Genomic DNA, 18750 nt, shown 5'->3' with positions numbered 1-18750 from the left:
GAAAGAGGGAGCTCTTCTTAATATTTTGACACCAAAATCATGTCGATACACCTTACCGTCTGCGAGTAAAGCCACCCACGCTTTAACTTGACAGACTGTATGTCAACATATGAGGAAACGCTCGAACGCGCCTACGGCGCGTGCCTGTTTGTCAAAGCATCGGCAACTGTAATTTGGTGATTGTGAATTCTCTTTTGTTAAAGCTCCTTTGGCTTTAACGAGCACATTCTCATCACGTGTCATCACATTATATTAGACACTTTTATATCGAATGTATGGTATCCTTTTTTTTTCGTTTTCCGTGTCGTTTTTCCAAAAATTTAATTAATTTGTTTATTTTATTGTTTACAAACAAAAAAAATCTACACATCCTATCTAAAAATTGTTCTTAACAAATTTGACAATATGTTTTGGCTGGACAACTTTGGTCTATCAATTTTTTTCTTACCTTGTGTCGTATAAGAATTTAATTTTTTTAATTCTAATGTTTTTTTTATGAATAAAACAAAAACTACGTGTCCTATAAAAATGCGATCAATAATCAATTTGCAGATCTCTTTTGGGTGCATAATTTTGGTCAATCAATCTTTTTTTCGTATATTGGATAGTTTGACGGCAAAATGGAGTTTTTGGATGGTTCATTATTTTTTTTCACGATACAAATTTGAATTTTCGATTTTTTACGAAAAATCCAAAAGTTGCTACAATAATCTTTTGTGGGGCTTTCTAAAAGTCAAGTTTTTGTTCTCTTGCCTTTTTTCATATCTTACGTTGTTTGACTTAAAATGTTCATTTTTCGTGTTTTTATTTTAAAAATGCTATAGCTTTGTTCATTTTCCTTTGTTCAGTGTACCAAAGGTAGAGTTCTGAGCCGGTTATATTACTTTAAGAACGGTAACGAGAACGAGAATATAACCGAGACATAAATTCTCTGAAAATTTATGAGAATCTCAGAATTTATTTTAATTAATAGAATATTGCATTTTTTCGTTAACTTTTCGGTTGAAAATTCAACTCTTTTTTTGAAAGGTTGTCTTTTGTTTATTTTAAAGTTTACCAGCCACTTAAAAAAATTATTTTTTATTACAAATTCATCTGTTTTAGTACAAAATTGATCTTGTTTGGATAAAAATGTAACTATTTGGTAGAGAATTGAACTATTTTGTTAAAAATTCCTCCTTTTTGGTTAAAGAAATTCGTCTTTTTGGATTGAAAATTCAATTGTTTTCGTGGAAACTTTTTTTCTTACAAAAATTCCATTTTTCATGTTACTGCTTTAACTGGCAACTTTTTTGGATGAAAACTCAAAATTTTTTATAATAAAAAATTCCTCTGCTTTAAGATAAATTTCATATTTTTTGCTAAAAATGCAACTATTTGTTAGAGAAATCAACAATTCTGTTAAAAAGTCATCCTCTGTGTTTAAAAATTCGTCTTTTTGGATATTGAACTGGAATAATTACATGTTCAGTTTTAAAAAAATAATTGAAGAAAAAAAAATTTCTTACAAAATAGTTAAAGTTTTAACTGTAATAATAATTAAATTCTCAGCAAACAAAAATGTTGATCCAAAGAAAAAACAAATTTCCAACAAAACAGCTCAATTCTTAACCAAAAAAATGCATTTTCAACTAAAATGAACCTTCAAAACAATAATAATATTTTTTAACAAAAGGGTTTAACTTTAAACCAGGTAATAAAATTTGTATTCCAAAAAAGATGAATTCTGAATAAAAAATGTAGTAGTTGATATTTTAACCAAAATAGACTTTAATGTTGATAAGTTAAAACAGACAAACTTCTTTTTATCAAAAGAAGACTATTTTTCTACATTTGTTGAGTTTTTTTTTACTATAAAAGATTTTTTTGTCAAGAACAATACAGTAATATAAAGCTACCTTTACGCATGAAGCCAACTTCATCATGATTGAAAAAGAAGATTCCGGCCATTTCCCTGTCCAGCGACCACCTTGTGAATCTTCGTTCTGGAGGGGTTCACATTAGATTTGATTCTTCCGTGTATCCGAAATTATTTTAATATATATTCCAGAATGGCCGCTGGTCCGGGAAACCGGAAATTTTATGGAACCAGGAAATGACTGAATTTATTTTTTGACCAGGAATTTTACAAATTTTTACTTTAAAAAACTTCCAACTTGGATTTTCACTGTTTTTAAACAATTAGTTTAATTTTATTCTTTTTCAATAATATCGTTCCGTTAAAAAATGCGTAATTTGAAAACCTTTCACTTTAAAAACTTTCCATGTTAGATTTTTAATTTTTAAACCTACATTTCAACATAAGAATTTTAAAATGCAGTTTTATAGATTTGAAAAATTAAAAATTAGAAGCGCTTAAAATCAAAGATTTTTCATACAAAAATTTTTAGTTAACCAACACTGTGAATATAAATAATTTAATAATTGAATTGAATTATAATTGATAAAATATTTTTAATTTCAAAATAACTTCCGAAAAATATATTTATAATTAAAGGGTTTTATCAAACTTCAAATATAATTTCACTCTAAAATATTCCATTTTTAAACCATACAATTTGAAGTATTTTTCTATTAAGAAGAAGAGCAGTTACTTAATATTTATAAATATCTGACTGTTCATGCAAAATCACTAATTATAAATTAAATTTTGAAAACTTCGAGTAAGTTAAAGGGATATTCAGAAGATTAAAAAAAATTTTAATCAATTAAAAATTTTAATGATTTCAAATAATTTAAACGAAGTGTCTACGTATACAGGCAAAATCCTACTATTCGTACCATTCAACGAATAAAAAAATTGTCTAGGAAAATTGAAAATGATTTTTTATTTTAATAAACTAATTTTGACAGAATATTTAAAAAGATTTATAACGATTTAACAAATTTACAAAAACGAATGGAAGATTTTTAGAAAAATTCTTTAATTTGGCAGAATTAAAAAAGAAAAATTAATTTGAAAAAATGTAAAACAGCATGTAGATGCTTCAAGATTTTAAAATAAAATTTCGAAGCATTTTAAGGATTTTTAAACTATTTAAAATGAAAATAACTTTTTATTTGAACGGGGAACTTTAAATTTCATACACATTTATAGTAAGAACTGGAGTTTATCCAGAATAAGAATAATTCTCAAAACTTTTTCGAAAAGGAACAAAAGTCTGAATTGGAACAGAAAGTTTTTCCAAAAAAATTGTAATTCTGAGAATTCTGAGTTGAAGCAGGGAATTTTCAAATTTTAAACAATTCTAAGTTGAAACTGATATTTATCCAAAAGAATTATAATTTGTCTTGGAGATGGGAATTTTTTAATTTAAATAAATTCCGAACTAGAACAGGGAATTTAAAAAAAAAATGAATTCTAATTCTTAGTTGAAACGGAATATTTTCGAAACAAAATAAAAATTATGAATTGGAACAGGGAATTTGGCGGAAAAATTCGAATTCTTAGTTGAAGCGGAGAATTTACGAAAAGTGTTAAAATTTCGGATTTGAAAAGGAATTTTTTCAAAATAATTATATTTCTCAGTGGAAATGAAGAATTTCTTAAAGAATTAAAATTCTGGATTTGAATAGGGAATTTTCAATTTTTAACCAATTCGAAACTGGAATTGTAATTTAAAATTGCTTCAAATAGTACAATTTTGAGCATTTTTCAACTCATTTATTGATTCTTCTAGAGAGTGGGCCGCTGGACCGCGAAATGACAGGGAATTTGTTGAGACCGGGAAAAACCGGGAAATGACAGTGAATTTTTTTTGACCGGGAATTTTACAACATTGTAGAAGAAAAATCTATCCACGTTTGATTTTAACCGTTTTAAAATAATTATTGGAATTGTTGTGTTTTTTAATTATGCTATTATTTAGTTTACAATGCGTAATTCAAAATTTTTTTACTTTAAAAATTTGTATTTCTAAGCTTACATTTTTAATTTAAAGAATTTAAAAATATTTTCTTAAAGACTTGAACAAAAAAAAATAAAGGCATTTGATTTTGAAAAATTTGGATAAAAACATTTTTATTTAATAAATAAATAAAAACAATTTAATTAATCTGTACTTTAAGTGATAAAAAGTGAAAAAAAAGGATTTGACAAAACGATTTTAAACCAGTTCAAAATTTAAGAATTTTCAGATTTTAACGTTAAAACTAAAACGGTTTCAATTTGAAAGTCTTAATCATTAAACAAATGTGAGCGTGTGACTGAAAGTTTATAAACTATTTTCAACTTGAAAATTACTTCATAATAATATATTTTTAATTAAAGGGTTTTATTAAATTTAAAATATTGTTTTCGTCTGAAATATTAAATTTTGACCCATTCAATAATTAATATTTTTAATTTAAAAAAAGATTAATGATTGAATATTTAGAAATATTTGAATTTTCTGAAAATTGTAGAAAAAATTCCATTAATTTTGGCAGATATTTAGAAGTTTTGAAAAAAATTGCAAAATAATTTTAAATTTAAAAGCAATTTAAAAGAACTTCTAGATTTCTCAAGATTTTGAATAAAATTTTGAAGCTTTCCAAGGATGTTTAAACTATTTAAAAAGAAAATAATTGAATTTCTAATTTAAGAAGTGTTCAGTTAAAATTTTTCAATTGTTCAATATATGATGTTTATAACTTAAAATTATATAATTTTGAAAATTTTAAAGTTCATTGGTTGATTTTTAAATTTAGAGCATTGAAAATGCTCTAATGTATGCGTAAATTATTGAGCATTTGAATACAAAATTTTTTAATTAAAAACTTTTAAATTTCAATTTTAAAAGTTCAAAATTTAACAGTTCCACTTTGAGTGCTTTCATTTAAAGTTCAGTTTTTATTACCACAAGTGGAAAATTTTGTAGCCTGAGTGTTCCATTTTTTTAATTTCATTGACCCTGTTCTATTTAGATTATTGAAAATGATAACGTGGATTTCAATTTTTAGAACTGAATCTGAATCTTTGAATTCTAAAAAATTGATAAGAGAGTTGAAAATCAAGTTAAAAATTGTTAGTAGTTTTCATTTTATTCGTGTAAATTATTGAATTTCACTTTGAGCGCTTTCATTTGCAGTTCAGTTTTTAGTACTTCGAATGGAACAATTTTGAGATTTAGTCATTGATTTTTTTAAACATCATTGACCGTGAAAAATGTTTGCGAACCGGGAATTTTTTTCTTCAATTAAAATGGCCAGCCTGATATTCTAAACTTAATTTACTTTTTTTTTATTGTTCAGGAGGAAATAGCGCAACTTCGGCGCAAGGTCGAGCGAATGAAGAAAATTGAACTGGCCGAGACTCTAGATGAGGTAATGGCCGAGGAGTTACGAGAATACAAGGAGACCCTGACTTGTCCTTCCTGTAAAGTCAAGCGAAAAGATGCCGTTCTCACCAAGTGCTTTCACGTTTTCTGCTGGGACTGTTTGCGAACGCGATATGAAACGCGACAGCGAAAATGTCCCAAGTGTAATTGTGCCTTCGGGGCGAATGACTATCATAGACTATATCTCTCCACTTGAGGGAGGCGACGTCGAGTTTAAACATTCTAAAATTGCATTTTGTTCAGATCCCCAACCTTTGTACATAAGTCCATATCCCGCGAAAATTCCAAGTCCGTCAATTTTTCTATTATTTTACTTTCGTCCGCGTTCCTTCTTCATTCTGGACCATTGCTAACCTAATCGTGTCGATTAAGCTAGTTTGTAATATATGGATTTGTATATTCGCAGTAGTAATTTAATGATGCGAGGGAATGCGCAGTAGATTTATTTATTGTACTTTATTTTCTAAGACGCGAACTCTGTGTAAAAACAAAAACAAAAAAAAAGGAAAGAAAAGAAATCGTTCCGATGCGTCGGAAAACAAAAAGGAACAAAGACGCTCGGCAGCGCGTATATGAAGTTATAGAAGAAATAAACTTAATACTTTAATTTATAGGATTTTTTCTTTTGCTGGAAATAAAAAATCATTCCATTTTTCACCAAGCCGAGCTTTTTGTGTTTTAAAATTTAATCTTCAATGAAGTTCACTCCATCTCCTGATCGACGGCGCCACTGGAGGGCGATGAGCCCGTCAATAAAAAGGTCTCGTAAGTCCATTTGGGAAAGACTCGCTTGTAGAGCTTCATCAAAACAGTGTCCTGTGACTTGAGCTGGCCGTCGAATTGACACTTCATGTGGCCGTGGGTTCCTGTTGACCATACATTTTTCAATATTTATAGTAGTTACTCGAAGCATTTTATAATTATAAAAAGATGGGTATAATCTGAATGTATCGTCATTTTTTGCACAACCTCAATATTTTCATTATTGATATGATTGTCTGATTTAGTCAAGAGGCCAGAAGCAAAAATAAAAAAAATAAAAAGTGGAAAAATAATATTTTCATAATAGGTTAGTTGCCAAACAGCGTTTCAAATGCTTATGCATTACAAAAATAACCTTTTAGTTTACATTTGTTTCCATCTAATGTAATAAACCGTAAAAAATATTGCCCCCCCCCCCCCCCCACTATATGTAATTTTTAGTTTCCAGAAATATTTTGCTAGTTATTGCTAGTAGAATTAGGCAGGGTGTCTGAGAACTTCATTTTCAAAATGCCCTGATTTTTTCTTGACTTAACTTTTATTTCCCTTGATCATTATAATATTCAAATACCAGTATTTTAATCTTGTAATATTTTCAACATATAATTTTTTATGAACGTAATAAAACAGTATTTCAGATGTATTTAAAAAAAATGTTTTTTTATTATAATAGATGACTTTTTAACAAAATATTTTAATTTTCAACAAAATAATTCAATTTCGAACATAATAGTTGAATGTTCAACCTGAAAAGATTAATACCCAACAAAAAAGTGCCATAGTTTCTACTTCAATCAAAACAGATGAAATTTGTGAAAAAAAGAATTTTAACACGAACATTTTAAACAAAAATATGATTTTTAAGCAAGAAGTTAATTTTTTACGTAACTGATGCATTTTATCTGAGGGACATGAAATTTTAAACTTACACAATTATTTTTTTTTTACTAAATAAAAGGAGAATTTTCAACTAACAAAAAAATCAATCTTAAAATATTGAAACGGGACATTTGGTTAAAAAATTAATTTTTAATCAAAAAAAGAGGCTTTTCGACTCAAAACATTTAAATTATCAACTTCAGAGATGATTTTTCAACTAAAAATATAATTTTTCAAGACAAAAATGAATTCTTAAAAAAGTGATTCAACCATATCTTTTTAAAAAAGTTGAATATTCTAGCAAAGTAGAAGAATTGTTAACAAAAAAGTTACATTTTCATTAAAGAAAAAGATATTTTTATTAAAAAAGATGAATTTTTGAATCACAAAGATCAATTTTCAAAAAAACAGTTGAATTTTCTGTTGAAAAAGATTTCAATTGACTTTTCACGATGAAAATGTGAATTTTTAAACGAGGCGTAAGTTTCTACGAAAAAAAAATGTTAAAAGAAGAAAGATGACATTTTTATTAAAGCAAATGAATTTTTAATAAAAAATGACAGCATTCTTTTTTACACTTGAACTTTCAGCCAGTTAAGATTTTAGTTGATTTTTGTTATACAGTTGCATTTTAATCCAAAATAATCTAATTTTCAGTTAAAACAAATGAAGTTTTAATTATAAAAAAAGCAAATTTTAAATAAATAAAGTTGAATTTTCATAGAGAAAAGATTAAAATTCGTTTTTCAACACCAAAATATTGAATTAAAACAGAAAGTAAATTTTCTACGTAATAGTTAAATTTTCAGCAAAACAGCAGAATTTTCAACAGAAAAGTATGACTTCAACAAAATAGTTGCATTTTTATACAAGAAACACTTAATTTCTGCTAAAGCAGGTAAGTTTGAAATTCAAAAAGACAAACTTTCATAAAAGAGGTTGAATTTTCAAGCGAACAGTTGCATTTTTATTCAAGCAAGATGAAATATCTTCTGGAACTAAGGAGTTATTAAAAAATGGTTAAATTTCTATCCAAAGAAAATTCCAGTTTACTTTCCAAAGCCAAAATAAGAGATGTAAACAATAAGTTCATTTTCTGCTAAATAGTCAGATTTTTAACCAAAAAATATAATGAAATTTTTACTAAAACGAGTACATTTTTAAATTAAAAAATAAAACAAAAATTCAAAAAAGAGTTGAACTTTCATAAAAAAATATTTCAACTACTTTTCAACATAGAAATAAAAATTGAAAACAAAAAGTCAGTTTTCTAGGAAATAATTTAATTTTCAACAAAACAGTTGCTTTTTATCAAGAAAAATGCAATATTTATAATGAAAAAGATGAAATTTTAAATGAAAAACAAATGTTCTGAAAGAAAAAAATAGTTTTCATCCAAAAACGATTTCAGTTGACTTATCAGCAACAATATACGAAAAAAAGGATGTCTTTTGAAGAAAATGTCCAAACATAATAAAATTTATAACTAAAACCGTAATCTTCAGGAGAACATTTTTGCGAACTTGTAAACATTAGGCAATGTAAATTTAAAACTACACTTTTTAGTAGAGCGAAGTAAAATTACTAAAATTAATTAAATCGTTTAAGCTGAGGGATAGCAATTTATGGACCGACATCCAAAACGAGTAAAGAAAAAATTGAAATAGGTTAATATCGTGTTCTCTTTTTGAAATTTGCCATTAACAATTTCTTAAATTCAACAACAAAAATTTCCTTATTCAGAATTTTTTAAATATGCAAATAAAAACGTTTTTTGAATTAATTCGAACCTGAACTTTCTTCAGCTTGAAGCAAAGAAACATGATATTATTTTTATTATTGGGAAGCATTTTTTTCGTGGTGTTATAACGTTCCAAAATCGCAAGAAAAAAATGAAATCCCATAAACCTTAAATCACGACCAAAGTTTTTTTTCCGAAAAAGCAAAATGATGAAATGTTTCTTCGATTCAAACTAAATAAATTTCAGGTTCGACATATTCAACTTTTTTTAAAATATACCTACAAATCAATAAAAAAAACATGTTTTTACAAATTTTCATACAAATTTTTATTCAGCAAAAATTTTACTTTTAAATTTCGTAATTTGTTATTATTATTCACTATTAAAAGCTGTAAATATAACAAATTCATCATAATTTCTTAACCAATAGGAAATATTTTTAATTTGAAATAGTTAAATTTGACTGATATACCATTTTTTTCACTTTGTTGAATGGCAACCTACACGATTTTTCCCCTCAAACAATTTAATTTATTTTAACATTTTCACTCAGCTCTACTCTTGAACTCAAATTAAACATTGCTCAAGTTAGAACATTTACAGGGTGTCTAGCGATTCTTAGGAACAAAGTTCATGGTCTTTTCCAGGTTTTCCTGATCAAGAAATCTAAATTTTCCAGGTCCCCTTTTTTACATCAAATAATGAAATATACGTTTGTCATACATGTAAAAAATGAGCCATTTCATTTTTTATTGGCCAACGTTTTTTAAAGAAAGCCGAATCGTTAATAAACAAATTCTTAATTTTTTGCGAACATAAGTCGTCTTTATGAAATCTTTAGGAATATTTGTAAATCTTTGTAATGTCTTTGAAATCATTAAAATATTTGTGTAGTATTAAAAATCTTAGTGAAAGCTTAAAATTTCCGTGAAATCTTTGCGAAATCTTTTGGCGTTTTTCAAAGCTTTTGTAAAATCTTTAAAATTCTTGAAATTTGTGTGAACTCTTTCTTTAATCTTTGTTTGCGAAATCTTTTGTTTGTTTAGAAGCTTTGAAGTCTTTTGAAATCTTCTCAAATGTGTTGAGACCTTTTGAAATCACTTAAAATCTTTGAAATGTTTTGAAATTCTTAAAATCTTTTAAAATCCTAATGAATTCTTAACAGAAATGGTGAAGTTTTCTCTAAGCCTTTTGTATTCATTTGAAATCACTGGAATATTTGAAATATTTGTGAAATTTTTTGAAATCTTATAACAAATTTTTATATCGTTTAAATTATTTGAAATGTTTTTAAATCTTTAGAATATTTTGGAAATGTTTCTTTAATCTTTGTTCGTGAAATCTTTTCTGTTCGTTTGAAATTATTAAAATCTTCTCAAATTTGTTGAAAACTTTTGAAATCATTAAAAATCTTTTAAATGTTTTGAAATCATTAAGAATTCTTTTAAATATTTGAGAAATCTTTCGGAAATCTTTTGTAATCGTTTGAAATCTTGTCAAACATTTTTAAACCGTTTAAAATCTTTGAAATGGTTTGAAATCCTTGAAATCTGGTGTTTTGCATCCTTGTTGAAATTTTCGGATTGTTTTGAAATATTTATGAATATTTTATGAAATCTTTGAAACTTTTGTGAAATCTTTTGACATCTCATAAAAAATTTTGAAGTTATTTAAAATCTTTAAAATGTGTTAAAAGTTAAAAAATCTTTGTGAAATGTTCGAAATCTTTGAGAATTCGTTGAAATTATCTAAATTATTACAAATCATAGTGAAATCTTTTGATATCTCCTACAAAATTTTGAAATTTTTAAAAATCTTTTAAATGTTTTGAAATCTTAGAAATGTTGTTTCATATCACCTTTTTCAAATCTTTGAAATCCTTTAAATCATTAAAGTTTTAAAATGTTTGTTAAATTGCTGTGAAATCTTGATTGAAATCTGGCGTGCGCGGCTTTTTAAAATCAACCCTTCGAAAAATCCGTGATATGGACATGGCTTAATATAATTCTGAAACTGAATTAACATCAAAATTATTAACTAATAATTTTTATAATTTCTAAGTTACCTCAACAAAAAGTGCCCTGAAATATTTTTATTTATTTTGTAATAAAAAAAAAGATAAATTATATCTTGACGAATACAAAATTTTTCAGCAGCAAGATTTTTTCTAAACGAGATGTTTCTTTCATAATAGGCTAAAAGATTTAAATTAGTTTTCGTATTTCGATAAAATTACTGTTTTAAAAGAAAAAAAAAGAATTTAAATTCAAGGTTTTCGTGAAAAAATCAAGGAGAGTTCCAGGTTTTCAAGGTTTTCAAGGTCGCTAGACACCCTGATTTAACATTGCAGCTGATGAATTTGAAATATTCCACTTTTTAATTAGGTATTTCACTTTGCACATTTCAACTAAAAAGTGTTTCTGATACTTATTTAAAAAGTACTATATATTTTGTAAGTGTCCCAATTTTATATTGGATAAGAACCTATGTCTCCAGCTTTGACATTTTCAACATGCTTTAAAATGTTTTAGCTTCAAATTTTTGTTTAGAGTATTTATTTTTAATGGTTCAGAGATACTAGAGGGATTGCTCTACCTCTTCCACATTTTCCCGACTTTTTAGAAATCCTGTATTTATGTTATTGCGAAAAAATTGAGAATTTTCTAACCTTCTCAGCCTGCACTGGGTGTAATATACCCAGACGATATTTTCTGATCGCTGTATAGTTGTTTCAATTTTGTAAAAATATTTATAGTAATATTTTGAATTCATCTAATTATTTTTACATATTCATTTTTGTCAGACTTTTAGCTATAGCTTCAAAAAATGGTGGAAAACGTATGATTAATAAGATCACAATTTTTTATTTACTTACCTAGCGGTTCTTTGATGTGCCCCCTCCGTCCATATTTCGTAGTTAGCTGGACAGGTTTGAACCAGCTTATGTCTTCGCGGTTGAAGAACATGAAACGAATTACTGCCGAATGTTTGTGAACTTTAAATGGATGTCCACTCAATACGACTCTTTTTATCACAAGTCTATCTGGATTTGCAGATAAAATGCTTCCAGTTGCAATTAGTTCCTAAAATTAAAAACTATTTTTAAATGTACTCGATTTAAAGAAAAGTAATTCTAGATTGGAGGCCATACTGAAATTACGTAACGGATTATAGGCCCGAATTATAGCCCCTGTAACAAACTGCAACAAAATATCCCCCCCCCCCCCCCCCTCACTCTTACTGTACGTAGTTTTTAGAATCTAGATATAATTTGCTACGAGAACTTCATTTTAAAAATTCCCTGATTTTTATTAACTAATTTTTCATTTTCCTTGACCATTAATATTAAAAATATCAGCAATTTAATCTTGTAATACTTTTCACATAGAATATTTTATAAACGAAATAAGACAGTATTTCAGATTCAAATTTAAAATTATTAAATTTATTAATTTTTTTTAGCAAAAAATGTCTTCTACTATAAAGGATAGCTTTTTAACAAAATAATTGAATGTTCAACAAAATATTTAAATTTTTAAGATAAAAAGTGAATTTTCAACGTAAAGAGATAAATTCAAGATAAATTTAATAAAAAAATGAAATTTATACAAACAAAAAAAGATTTATAAAACCAAAAAGACGAGTTTTCAACAAATAGAGATTTTTCACTCAAAGAAATAAACGTTTACCTAAATTGTTGAAACTTTAAGCCACAAGACGAATTTTCTGTACAAAAATTGAATTTTCAAACAAAAAATATGACTTCTGCAAAAAATTAACTTTCCACGAAACTGATGCATTTTTACCCAACAAAAATGAAATTACAATCCAAGAAAATTATTATATTATGGAAAAGTTACATTTTCCGTTAGAAAATTAATTTTAAGCAAAAACAAAATTTTTCCACTAAACAGTTAATTTTCCAATGAAAAACATAAACTTTTAATACAAAATATTTTTTTTCAACGCAGAAGTTTAACTTTTACCCAAGTAGTTCAATTTTCAATTAAAAAAGATTAATTTTCAAAAAATTAATTTCAACCAAAGAGATGAATTTTTAACTAGAAATATAATTCAATAAAACTTTTCGAACAAAATAGTTGAATATTCAAGCAAAGAAGACTCATTCTTAACAAAAAGTTGCCTTTTCATTAAAAAATGAAATTTTGAAAACAAAAAGATCAAATAAAAAAGTTAGTGCAATTTTCACGAAACGTCGCGTCGGGAATATTCGTAGTTTTGGACACGAGTGGGACCCGAAATATCTCTTTTTATCATAAAAAAAAGTAGTTGAATTTTCTGTTAAAAGTTTGATTTTTCACTTTCAAAACGTGAATTGCTAAACTAGAGATAAGTTTCTACGTAAAAAATTGAATTTTCAATTCAAAAAGACGGATTTTAACCAAAAAGGATGACTTTCTACCAAACTTGTTGAATTCTCTACCAAATAGTTGCATTTTTATACATTTTTTTTAAATATTTGAATTTTCATCCAGGAAAGATGTCAGTAGACCTCTCAAGATCAAAATATGAATTTTTAACAAAATAGTACCAATTAAATGCATGTTCATCGAAGAAAGATTAAATTGGTACTAAAACAAACAAATTTTTTAATCAAAAACGACACTTTTTTTAAAGTTAAACTCTTATCCAGAAAAGATTTACTTTCATTTTTTAACACAAAAATATAAATTTAAACAGAAAGTAAATTTTCTAAGATATAGTTAAATATTTAATAAAACAGCAGAATCTTCAACCAAAAAGTATGACTTTTTAACAAAATTGTTGAATTTTCAACCGAACAGTTGCATTTTATGCAAGAAAGCGGAAAGTTATTCTAAAACAGATAAATTAATTTTTTTTTAAATAGTTAAGTTTTCATCCAAAGAAGATTCCAGTTCACTTTCCAACACCAGAATAAGATTTGTAAAGAATGAGTTAATTTCTCTGCTCTATAGTTGAATTTTTAACAAAAAAGTATCAATTTTTAACAAGATTGTTAAATTTCCAACCAAACAGTTGCATTTTTGTCCAATAAAAATGAAAATTCTATTGAAACAGGTGACTCTTCAAATCAAGAAGACAACCTTTAAAAAAAAAAAGAGTTGAATTTTCATCCAAAAAGATTTCACTTCACTTTTCAACACAAAAACACAAATTTTAAACAAAAAGTCAATTTTCTAGGAATAGTTCAATTTAAAAAAATAAAAACAGTTGCATTTTTATTTAAGAAGGATGCAAATTTCTAATAAAGAATATGGACTTTTAAATCAAAAAAATAAATTTTCAGAAAAAACAGTTTTCATACAAAGAAGATTTGAGTTGACTGATCAGCAATAAAATATGAAATTTAAACAAAAGATTAATGTTCTACGAAAAAAGTTGAATTTCCCACCAAAAACGATGTCTTTTTAACCAAAATTGTTAAAATTTCACCAAATAATAAAATGTATAACTAAGAACATAATCATCAAGAGAGTTTCTGCGCATTTACACAAAATTACGCTGTTACGTAATTTAAGTACGGATTCTTAGAAACTTACAAGTTCATCGCCTGCCTTTTCTACAAAGCACAACACAGGACAAGGAGAATAAGTGATTGGCGCAAACATACTCGCCACAACTGTACTTTCCGGTTGAAAGAATCTTTCATACTGAAAAGACAAGATAAAAATTTCATTTTACAATAATAATTTCAATCACTTTTCACGTAAACCTAACGAAATCAAATTTTTAAATTGTCCAATCAAGAAACGAACCTTGTGCTTGTTTCCATTGGTGTGTTGACTGAAAATCGGACAAGCCGCGAACCTTCTGAATCCGCATTGGAAAACTAAGCGCTCCTTGGACTTAATCGGTTTTAAATTATCCCCTGTGCGTTTCAAGATAACGTTCGAAACCGACATTTTTTGCTCGTGTGGTAGCAAGCCAAAAATGATCAGTGGACGGTCTTTTGCATTACAATGAGCTTGAAACAGATGTAGATTGACGTTCTTCACATGAATCGTAACGTAACAACCTGGCTGTAGATGAAAAACATAATCAGAAATTGATGTTATACTAAATCTATCAAAGCAGCGGCCTTTATGTGCTTTGAGAATTTAATGAGCATTTATCAGCATTTTGAATTACAGTCATCACAGTATCTATTGTCGTCAAAAAAGTTGAATAGGTGACATTTTTTTCTAAAATAGGTGAGAAATAGGCGATAAACAAATGTTAAATAAGACAAACAAGTTTTAATTGGTTGTAAACCGAGAGATGCCCAGAAGTTTTTTTCTTTGCTTAAAATGGCCACCCTGAAAATTGATAATTTACATATCTACTGAGAACTAATTTGCAATTTAAAAAAAGTAAACACTACTTTTTTACAACCCCCTTTAATTGTTTACAACATAGTTAAATCCGTTACCAAATTCTTGATTTTTCAAATAAAAAGATGAATACTCTGCGTTTTAAACCATAAAAGTTCAATTTTTAACCAAAAAATTAAGCAGATGAATTTCTACTAAGGAAAATTAATTTCAAATTAAAACAACAACGATAAAAACGAATTTTCTACAAAAAAGTTGAATTTTATACCAAGAAAAAATTTGCAGTCAAGAATGAAAAATAATGTTGAGCAAATTGTTAAATTTTCAACAAACAAGTTTAATGTTAATAAAAAATTTTTATAGTTGATATTTCCACTACAAAACTTTAAAAAAAATAAAGAACAGTTAGATTTTACCAAAGTAGTACATATTTTCAACATGACTTGATTTTGACAAAAAAAAAAGATTTTCTACCTAAAAAAGACGAATTTTCAACGACAAAAAAATCATTTTTTGACCAAAATGTTGAATTTTTAACAAAAAAATGGAGTAGTTACAAAACAGTTTAATTTTATACCAATTTGTAGAATTTTCAAGCCAAAAAGCCTAATTCTCTATAAAACAACTTAATTTTGAAAAGCGAGAACATGAAATAACAAAAAAGATCATTTACAATTAATCAGTTGACTTTTTTAATAAAATATTTGAATTGACAGTTTAAAAAATCTTGTTTACAACAAAACGAATTTTTAATTAAATTTTTTAGCCAAAAAAGAACGAACTTTCAATTAAAATCATGAATCTTCAACGAAAAAAAAATTAAATTAAAAAAAATTCGTTCAACTTTCAACCAAGGAGTGGAATTTTTAATGAATAATTGTTTTGGTTCAAAATTCTACTTTTTGGTTACAAATTCTACTATTCAGTTGAAGATTTAACTATTTTATTGAAAACTAAAGTCTTTTGTTAAAAAGTAATAGTTTTTGGACGAAAAATTATACTGTTTGGCAGAAAATTCATTTTTTTAAATTGAAAATTCATATTTTTTGGTTGAACATTCATCTTTTTTGATTGAAAAGTAATTCTTTTTATCTGAAAAGTCTATTATTGTATTATTGTTCAATAAATAATCTCTTTTATTTAAACAACATACTTTTTGTAGAAATTCAACGATTTTTTTGAAAAAGTCATCGTTCTTGGTCGAAAATTTATACTTTTGTAGAAAATTCATATTTTTTTGTTGAAAATTTATCTTTTGGTAGAAAAGATGTTTTTTTTAGTTATTGAGAATTCACCTTTTATATTTGAAAGTTAATATTTTTTATTAAGAAGTTTACTATTAGATTTTTGGTGTTCAGTTCAAAATTCTACAAATTGTTTGAAAGTTTATTTAGTTTATTGAAAATTGAACTAAGTTCTTAAAAAGTCACCTTTTTTGTTTAAAATTAACCTCTTGGTTCAAAAAATCTATTTCGATCGAAATTTAGTTCTTTTGATCAAAAACAAAACAAAGAAAGTATTATATTTCTTTTTCAGAATTAATCTGAGTTCAAATATTTTGTTAAAAAGACATATTTTTTGTCGAATATTGATACTTTTTGGATTGGAAATTCTCTTTTACTTTAAAAATCGCCTTTTGGGTGGAAAATTCAACTATTTGCTAAAAAAAAATCACCTTTTATCTAAAAATTCATCTCTTGGTTAAAAATTCTACTATTTGGTTGAAAACTTAACTGCTTTGTTTAAATGTCATCTTCTTTGGTTAAAAATTGATCCATTTTGATTGAAAGCTAATTATTTTTATTTGAAAAAAAAACTGTTATTTTATAATCAATCTAAATTCAACTATTTTCTTAAAAAGTAATCTTTTTTTTTTTATCAAAATTTCAACTGATTGATTAAACACTTGTATTTTTGGATAGAAAATCGATCTTTTTGGTGTAAAAATCTTCATTTGTTAGGAAAGTCATATTTTTTAGTTCAAAATTCTTCTTCCTTGCTTCAAAATTAATCTGGCTTGTAAAATATTCATCTTTTCAAATGAAAAATTTAAGATTATGTTGTACTTTTTCAACTGAAAAAAGGTGACAAAAGATGAGAAACCCCAAAATAGGAGAAAAAGGTGACAAATTCTTAAAATAGGTGACAAAAGGTGACAAAATTGAAAATAGGTGAGAAAAAGGTGAATAGGTGACACTCTGTGATGACAGAGTTAGAAAAGTACATTTTTAACAAAAGAAAAGGAGTTTTCAGGAAAATTAATTAATTTTCAACTAAAAATATAAATTTTCAAGCAAAAATAGAAGTTACATCTTCAGTTAACAAAATTCATTTTCAACAAAAAAGAAATTAATTTGCAGCCGAAGAAATACATTTTTAATTACAGTGATGAAATTAATTCTTAAGAAAAAATGGAATAATTAATTTTCTACAAAACAAAATTTTTTTGACATAAATGATTACATGTCTATCACAAAAGGTAAATTTTCCCCAAAGAATGTAATATTTAAAGTGAATTTTTAACTTCAATTGTAAATTCTCAAGTAAAAATTTTTAATTATTATCCAAATTAATAAATTTTTAACTAAAAAGATAAATTTTTAAAAAAAAATGAAACACCTAAATTATCAGTTTGCAAAATAAATTTTGAATCTTTTAACAAGAGCCGGATTTTAAACAAACAGTAGAATTTTCACCTATAAAAGATCAAGTTTCAACTAAAAATAGAATAATTAAATTTTCAGTAAAAACTTTAACTTTCAATAAAATCAAAGTAAATTGAAAATACGTTATTTTCATTTAAAAAATTAATTATAAATAAAAATAAGCTAATTTTCAATCAAAAAGATCAATTTGCAACCAATAAGATGAATTTTCTACCCAAAAGAGGAATTAGTGAACAAGAAGCTTGAATATTCTTCCACAAATTCGAATTTCCAATAAAATACAGAAACTTTAAAACAAATATTTGCATTGTGAACTTAAGATAAATTTAGAACCATACATGAACGAGTTAAATTTTCAGTCAAAACAATTAGTTTTTAACAAAATAATTAAATTTTGAATAAAAAAAGGTTCGTCAACTAAAATTATGAATTATTAACCAAATAAATTAGGTTTTAACAAACTAATTCTACTTCCAACTAAATAGTTGACTTTTGAACCAAAGAGAATTAATTATAAACGAAAAACGTGATATTTGATATTGCAACCAAAAAAGATTTGAATTGTATACCAAAAATTGTTGAATTCAACCAAAAAAGATTAATGTTAAACAAAATATTTTAAATTCTCAACCAAAAGAGATTAATTTTCAACGAAATAGTTGCGACTTTTAACCATAATAATAAAATTAACTTCAACTTTAGTTTTTTAAAAATTCCCGCTGCATAAAATAAAACAGGAAAACAACTGGACTCACCGGAGCTCCATCAGCATCTTCACTATCCCTCAAAATCCTCTTTCGAGTTCGATCGAAATTTTTGAACTGAAATATCCTTGCGTAATCAATCGGCAAATTTTCTTTTGAATCCCAGGGCGTCGTCCTGAAGGATTCCAGACCTCGGTATTTCTGGAAACGAAGCTTTGCAAGCATATCTTGTGGCGTGTCCACTTCGTCCGGGAATTCCGCGTCCAACTTCGCCTCTGTGTTAGGATAAAAATTTTATGATGAAACATTAGACCAGATATTTTAATGCCTTCATTGGAAAATTTTTTTCTTAGGTTAAACGTATT

At 26.2% G+C, this 18750-nt stretch overlaps 2 protein-coding genes across 3 annotated transcripts in view; one reads left to right on the top strand and one right to left on the bottom strand.

The window, feature by feature from the left end:
• The window catches only part of LOC117170814 (E3 ubiquitin-protein ligase Bre1), a 47028-nt gene extending 41097 nt beyond the window's left edge, over positions 1 to 5931 (top strand). For both annotated transcript variants that reach the window (XM_033357866.1, XM_033357859.1), the window contains exon 14: positions 5233 to 5931. In XM_033357866.1, coding sequence (XP_033213757.1) covers positions 5233 to 5514 — 282 coding nt within the window. In that variant the 3' untranslated portion in view covers positions 5515 to 5931. The remainder of the gene's footprint in view (positions 1 to 5232) is intronic.
• The window catches only part of LOC117170831 (pre-rRNA-processing protein TSR1 homolog), a 38248-nt gene continuing 25246 nt past the window's right edge, over positions 5749 to 18750 (bottom strand). Inside the window, exons 8-12 of the mRNA XM_033357878.1 lie at positions 18437 to 18660; positions 14461 to 14724; positions 14245 to 14355; positions 11577 to 11784; positions 5749 to 6184 (exon numbers count right to left, since the gene is read on the bottom strand). Of these exons, the coding sequence (XP_033213769.1) occupies positions 6021 to 6184; positions 11577 to 11784; positions 14245 to 14355; positions 14461 to 14724; positions 18437 to 18660 (971 nt within the window). The 3' untranslated portion in view covers positions 5749 to 6020. The remainder of the gene's footprint in view (positions 6185 to 11576; positions 11785 to 14244; positions 14356 to 14460; positions 14725 to 18436; positions 18661 to 18750) is intronic.

Source organism: Belonocnema kinseyi, chromosome 1 (genome assembly GCF_010883055.1).
Source record: "Belonocnema kinseyi isolate 2016_QV_RU_SX_M_011 chromosome 1, B_treatae_v1, whole genome shotgun sequence".
In the NCBI taxonomy this organism is placed as follows: Eukaryota; Metazoa; Arthropoda; class Insecta; order Hymenoptera; family Cynipidae; genus Belonocnema; species Belonocnema kinseyi.
The sequence above is the reverse complement of the archived record's forward strand: the minus strand, read 5'-3'. Positions and strand labels throughout refer to the sequence as shown.